The 7,200-nt window shown below is 30.9% G+C and overlaps 2 protein-coding genes across 2 annotated transcripts in view; both read right to left on the bottom strand.

Annotated features, from left to right (window-relative positions):
- Window positions 1-2,240, bottom strand: part of LOC130821347 (zinc finger CCCH domain-containing protein 62-like) — a 3,764-nt gene extending 1,524 nt beyond the window's left edge. The window contains exons 1-6 of the mRNA XM_057687063.1: window positions 1,841-2,240; window positions 1,604-1,725; window positions 1,266-1,380; window positions 1,085-1,146; window positions 185-236; window positions 1-19 (exon numbers count right to left, since the gene is read on the bottom strand). The exon at window positions 1-19 is cut by the window's left edge and continues 93 nt beyond it. Coding sequence (XP_057543046.1) covers window positions 1-19; window positions 185-236; window positions 1,085-1,146; window positions 1,266-1,380; window positions 1,604-1,725; window positions 1,841-2,025 — 555 coding nt within the window. The 5' untranslated portion in view covers window positions 2,026-2,240. The remainder of the gene's footprint in view (window positions 20-184; window positions 237-1,084; window positions 1,147-1,265; window positions 1,381-1,603; window positions 1,726-1,840) is intronic.
- A 3,581-nt stretch (window positions 2,241-5,821) lies between these two features.
- On the bottom strand, window positions 5,822-6,994 carry LOC130821348 (16.9 kDa class I heat shock protein 1-like). The gene has a single exon (XM_057687064.1). It carries the CDS (start codon window positions 6,640-6,642, stop codon window positions 6,061-6,063), a length of 582 nt encoding a protein of 193 aa, XP_057543047.1. The 5' UTR covers window positions 6,643-6,994; the 3' UTR covers window positions 5,822-6,060.
- Between the last annotated feature and the right edge of the window lie 206 nt (window positions 6,995-7,200).

The raw sequence follows: 7,200 nt of genomic DNA, 5'->3' as shown, positions 1-7,200 counted from the left end.
CCTTGAGACGATGCTGTACCTGATACAAGCAGTTCACAGGTGAGATGAGTAACAAAGAGCACTAGGTATATAAAAATATGCCAATGAAACACGACTACACGAGTAATAAGGACACTCTATGCAAGTGTATACAGAGAAGGGGAAAAAAGGACATGCAACATTTTCTTGCAAAAAGAATCATCACCCTTCATAAACAGTTTGTTGAAACATCACAATATCCCCGCTACAGGCATCGCCTGCAAAAAATGCCCCATAATCGAGATCAAAATTGAGGGATTAGCTATACGAAAGCAGGAAAACAATACTGAAGAAACGACATACATATATGATACATTGCTAATCTATGCTACTCAAATTGGAGTACGTCCAAAAAATGGATTTTTAGGTTTATGACCAAAAAATGGCACAAAGCTCATGCTTGTTGAATCATCAAAGCAGTTATGTGATGAAATGGCGGAATGCTATGCAGTGAGTAAAGGTGTGCAAAGGGCTGGGACCCCATTTTGAGCCCTTATCAGGCCCGTTTTTAGAAGGGCTAAGTAAGGGCAGTGTTGAAAATGGGTTGGGCCAAAAACGGGTTCTACTACAATCAAAAATGAAGCGAGCTATTAATGGACTTAATAAGGGCCGAAAATAGGCCTTTTTAATTCGCATAATTGATAGATGATTTAATTATTATACATGACAATGTCAAACAAGATTATTAACGTTTCTATATTATAATAATTATAAATTGATTATTGGAGATTATAATAATTTCTAGTAATAAAAATGGGCAGGGCCGGACTTGAAAAGACCGGTCCTTATAAAGCCCATACTATTCAAGTCCGGCCAGTCCTTGTAAAGCCCATATTAATTTTAAAGGGCCCTTATCTAGCCCGGCCATAATTGCTTAAGCCCGACCTGGCCCATATTCGGCCCAATGAACACCCCTAGCGGTGAGTAATGCTCCACTACCAGATGAAAAAGTATTAAAACAAGCTGGAACAGTCAAGTTGTCAATGGCAGAACACTAATGCACATAGAGTCTTGATGAGATTCAAGCCCTTGAAAGCTTATGGGAATGTAAGAAAACATTACTTACCCTTGCAATTCAACACAAAGCTTGATTCTGGATATTTCTTTTCTCCTCCCCCATTTACGATCCTAATAATCAAAGGCAAAAAAAAAAATGAAACATTTCAATAAAAATTCCCAAATTTACAAATAAAAAAATTATAATAAAACTCCCATCATTTCAAATCACTTCAAATAAATCACATTACTCTAAATGTTCTTTGATTCTCTGAATCAAAACGCCTTTATTCCCAGTTAATCTCAAACCATGTTTCCTCAAATAAACCTTACATTGCTCCAATTTCAATCTCTCTACTTTCCCACCTAGCAATACAAACAAAATAAAGATTTCCATCATCATCATATGATCATATTCGATATATCCTGCTCATTAAAAATAGGGTTTTGGATGGGTTGCATCACAGCAGACCATACCCTTATCGAGATAAAGAGGTTGAGGCCAAAATAAAGATTTCCAACACATTCAAAGGAAGAAAAAGACCAACATATGAAGTATCTTCTTGAAAAATGATTTCAAAACATTTACCATCAATTAATCTTTGAACTTCCTCAAAACATTTCCCGTCTTCAATTCCAAATTTTGATTGGTTTTTTTCTTCCAAGTCTGTAACTACTCCATCATCTACTTCCAATTTTGCAGATTCTTTGCTATGGAAAAAAAAAAGGAAAATGAATAAAAAAAAAGTATCATACAATGGTCGATGAAAAGATTAACATTCAACAGATACATATTAAAAATTAGAGAATGTTGAAGGCGATTCACCTGGAATTTGAATTAGATTTAATTGATAAGTTTGATAATTTTGATTGAGCTTTGTCAAGATCAACAATGAAAGTTGGATCATCTTCTGAATCATCTGAATCGTAAAATTGAGCATCTGAATCGTCCATTTCAATATAGTCAACTAAATCTTCAGGGTTTATAGCATTGAAGGAACATTTTTCCATTTTTGATTGAACAAGAGAACGTTTAAAAGAAGCTTTTATGGGTGTTTTAGGGTTAGAATGGGGGTGACCGTTGCTAATATTTGAATTGAGGAGGACTGAACAAGAGAACGTTTAGAAGAAGCTTTTATGGGTGTTTTAGGGTTAGAATGGGAGTGACCGTTGCTAATATTTGAATTGAGGAGGCTGGAGTGTTTGTCCGTCAAACTTTTTCCCTACATATATTGAAATGAGAGTGAGTGGGATTTCTTCTAATCTTTGCCCAAACTTTTTTAAGTTTCTATCGAATTTATTTCATTTTTATTATTAAGTATACTTTGTCTTCTATGAGAATGCATTTAAATTATTTTACGTAAAATTTAATAAAAAATAAAATTTAATTAGAGAATAAGATAAAAAAATAAGTAGATAATAAAAATGAGGAATTAAAATAGGAAGAGAAAATAAGTTTATAGATAAAATTTTAAAAAAATAATAAAGCTATTTTAAAAAAAAAAAAAAAGATGTAAAATAAATAAGACAAACTAAAATAATAAAAAATATGCAAATCGAGAAGGATAGAAAAATACAATAGCTCACTTTTTCTCTAAGCTTTATGACAAATTTAATTTGTCTTTTCATTTATTTCATATATTCATACTATTTGTTCCAACATTTTTTTTAATAATATATGATAAAGAATCATATAATATTCTATCAAAAATAAAAATTAACAAGTACATAATAATTTTAACCAAATATAATTCAAAATTAACAAAACTATAATCATTGTGCATAAACTTTGATATTTCTATCTTTTTATTTTATTTTATACCTCATTTATACTTGATTATTTAATCTACGCACAAATATTTTTAAAGATTGTATTTAATCTTATTCTGAATTTATTATTATTTATTTTATTTATTACATCATATAGCACATATCCACTCTTATATCAATTCTATTTTCAAATAAAATTCTATATTTATTTTCCCCCTATCTCTCACCCCTTTTCAACCTACCTACAATTCAAAAAGAACACATACCAAATATATTTTCTTCACGAAGCTCTCTCTATTTTTCCTCTCATTCACATCAACTTTTTATGTGAAAATTTTTAACATAGAAAATATTATCCCAATGAGAAAACAAAAAATCTCTTTACCTCTTTTTAAATACTATGTAAAATTAAAAAATAAAAACTTTCAAGCATATTTTAACAAAATAATGTCCAATTATACAGCATAAAATATAGGAAAAATTGTTAGAAAATGCCTAGAAAACACTTTTTTGTGAAAAACTACCTAGAACATTTTTTTGTCAAAAAATACCTAGAAAATTTGATTTGTTTGTGAATTACTACCTACTGACGGAAAATATCTAACTCTGTTAGATTTAATATTTAAAAAAAAATTAAATTGTTACTTACCTTCTTAAAAGCCACATGAGTCTTCAATGTCTTCTAAACTTTCATTTGGTTTCTTTCCAGGAACCCAACTCAAACCCTTTCTAAACTTTCATTTGGTTTCTAAACTTTCATTTGGTTTCTAAACTTTCATTTGCTATATCTCCAAAAAAAAAAAAAAAAAAAAAAAAAAAAAAAAAAAAAAAAACCAATTTGCTAGAGTTAGGGTTACAATCTTTATCATCCTAATCACAATCAATCAATTTGATTCTTAATAATTCATCTTCCTCAGGTTCATAATTCTACTCATGATAGAAAAATTGCATATGGGGTCTTCATCTACAAGTAATTGGAATGGGGATTTTATATTTTTGTGGTGTTTCATGTGCAAAGAGGGTTTCATGGACAAGGGAAAATCCTGAAAGAAGATTCATTGCTTGTAAAAACTATGACCCAAATAGCAAATGGAGGGGATGCAAGAAATTCAAATGGATTGATGAAGATGTGGTTGATTGGCAAAAAGAGGTTGCATTGAAGCTTATTGATGAAAAAGATAAATTGATTATGGAAGCAAAGATTATGGTTCTAAAGTATTTGTTTTAGAGAATGAGATTAAAAGGCTCAATGAAGAACTTGAGAAGACAAAAAAGAAGTTGAAAATTGAAAGAAAATCTACTTTGACTCTTGGAAGGTTGACAAGAAAGATAAAGTATTTAGGATTTGGAATTGTAATTGGTTTTTTTATTAGTTGTATTTTTATGAATGTAGTGTAATTTAACTTAATACAAAGTTGATACAAAATGTTCTTAGAAACTTCTAACATAATACAAAATACCATATTGTTCATAGAAACTACTAACATAATACAAAATACCATAGTGTTCATACATAATATTCATAGAAACTTTTAATCGCAAACATGATTGGAAATGCTTGATTGTTGACTGGAAATGAGAGAAAGCCTAGATTGATTCCTTTCAGACCTAGTAGTTGTGTTTCTTGCGGAGCCAATGCTTGCATTTTTACTTGGTCTACCTACCTTGGCCTTCGGTGCGCTTGTAGTAGGCTTGAGTGGATTCTTGCAAGTCTTCTTGTAATGACCAAAATTACCACAATTCGCACATTTATTCTTCTTTCCCCTACTAACCAAACTCTCCTTTTTCTTCTTACCATCCCTACCATCATTAGTTTCTGGCTTTCTTTTCTTCTTTGACGGCCTTCCTGGCATATTTCTAAAAGGTGATGGAAGAGGTTTGGCTAATGTACTTATGGCCATTGTTTATGTCCTGGCATACCATGAAATACTGGAGAATATGTTCTTAAATATGTACTTACATAAGTTTTAATCTGAAAAGTCTTCTCTTCCCTCAATTTCACAGCATAAATCTTAAATGTGCATTTATTTTTTTGTGTACAAGAGCATTTTTTAAACTTTTTTTTCACTCTTTTACAACCACACTTATTAAAGCAATAAACACTCACCTTTTTACCACCATTGTGCAAGTAATAGTAATTGTATAGCATGGTGCCTTAAAGCTTTTTTAAACACATTATTAGAAGGAAATTTTAATCTTAAAGAAAGGTTTACCTTACCCTTAAAGTCAACATCAGGATTAAATACTGGATATCCAAGCTATTTAATTCAACATCAGACTCAACCAATTCGTCGTCAGTATCCTGATAATTGTTCCTAGCTTCCTCATCCACAAGCTCTCAATTCAATACATCCACAACATCAAACTCAATTCTTGGAGCTCCTTCTTCCAACCTAATATCAATGTTCTCAGCAAAAAGATCATCAACATTACCGTCTTCTTAATCTCCATCACTTAGCTCGACATCACAATCACTATCAACATCACTATCATTTTCTTCAACATTAGACTCAATCCTTAAAGCTTCTTGTTTCTTATCAAAATATTTTTTTTTTTGGAAAAAATCACCTTCAATTTGGGCCTCTTATCCTTCTTATGTGGTCCATTAATCCTACAAACTCTATTTTTTAAGGCATTGTCCACCTCAATATTAACTAAATTCTTTCTCCCCCAAATCAGTCCCTCCATATACTACATAAAGATTATACCATCCATCCTTTTTAAGAGACTTCAAAAATTTCTGATTTGACTATCATCAATTATCTCTTTCCTACCATCGAACAAACTACAATTAGTGTTTCTAAAAAAATCTACCAACATCTTGATAGATCATTTAAATTACCCAATTAATTTCCAATTAAGTGAATTTTGAGTCCACATTGTCGGTTACATAATAATAAATCATTTAATAATTCAAAACAAATTAAATTTAATTACAAAATCGATTAAATTTTAAATTATCAGATTTATTTTTAAAACGGCTATGTAATAATACTAACCATCAACTACCCACTTAAAGGAAGTTAAAAACAAGTAATTGAGAACAAAAACAAAAAACTTATATTACATTAAACTACTAGATTTGATAAAAAAGATAATTTACATTGCACCACTAAAAAAGGAAAAAACCAAACATAAAAAAATAAAAATAAAAAAAACTTATTAAACTTAATAGTAAGCACTTAGTAGTTAGTACTCATACTTATTACTTCATTTTTATTCCCTTGATTAATCCTCATATACTCTCATTTCAATTATTACTTGTTCATTTGTATATTACATATCAACCCTAGTGGGTTTAAGATCTTGAGAATCACCCTTATCCTTATCAACACCAATATCAATAACCTTACTCTGTTTCTTCTTCTGTTCTGCAAGTTTTGGAACCATAATCTTCAATACCCCATCTTCAAGATGAGCTTTAACATTATCCAAATCTGCATTTACCGGTAACCTAAACTGTCTCCAGAACTTTCCAGTTGTACGCTCAGCACGATGCCACTTGTCACCTTCCTGTTCCTCCTCTGCTTTTCTCTCTCCACTTACCTTCAACACCCTGTTTTCTTCAACTTCTATATTCAGATCTTCTTTCTTCATGCCGGGTATATCAAGGGTTATTATATGGGCGTTTTGGGTTTCTTTCCAATCTGCCCTTGCTAGCAAGGCTAGATTTAGGTTGTTTGATTTGGGCATGGGAAGAGGAAGAGGAAGAGGGGTTTGTTCTAGAATGCGAAATGGGTCTTCTAGACCGTCCCAAAGTGTACTTGTGAAGGGTACTAACCCTTTGGATGGGAGGACTAGGAGTCCTACAAATATTGTAGTGAGTAGTAATGGTTGGATTTTTATTGGTTTTGCCATGTTTGAGAAGTGATCAAATGGGTTTTTATGAGCTTTTTTAATTTAGATGGAGGATTGTTTGTTTTTGGTGTTGAAGGAGGAGGATTATGGGTTGCTATTTATAGGAATTGATTGGTGATTATATGGATGAAACTTGTTAATTGTAGCAGGTTCTGGATGGTTCTTTAAATGTCGGTTAAATGCTACTAAGATTTGGTGTGTGATATAAGAACTCCAAAGAATTCTCTAGATATCTCAAGATTAACTCAATTTTGAAGTGGTTTTAAAGTTATACAAAATTCAACTTGGATACAAGAATTAAATACTCCTTTTATTCCCCCGTTAAATATACATTTACTTTTTAACACTATTCACTTAGCACTCTTACAAAATGTTTGGTATGAAAAATAAAAATGTAATTGAAAGAGAATTCATAAAAATGGATAAAGATAATTAAAATTATTATCAATATTATGAGTTGTTTGATATATTAGTACTTTATCATGAAAAGACAAACAATTCTTAATTTTACATTTTTCTCTCTCCTTAAACAATAGCCATCAATCCATGAAAGCCATC

This window comes from Amaranthus tricolor, chromosome 8 (genome assembly GCF_026212465.1).
Source record: "Amaranthus tricolor cultivar Red isolate AtriRed21 chromosome 8, ASM2621246v1, whole genome shotgun sequence".
Taxonomy (NCBI): domain Eukaryota; kingdom Viridiplantae; phylum Streptophyta; class Magnoliopsida; order Caryophyllales; family Amaranthaceae; genus Amaranthus; species Amaranthus tricolor.
This window is presented reverse-complemented; position numbering and strand designations above follow the sequence as displayed.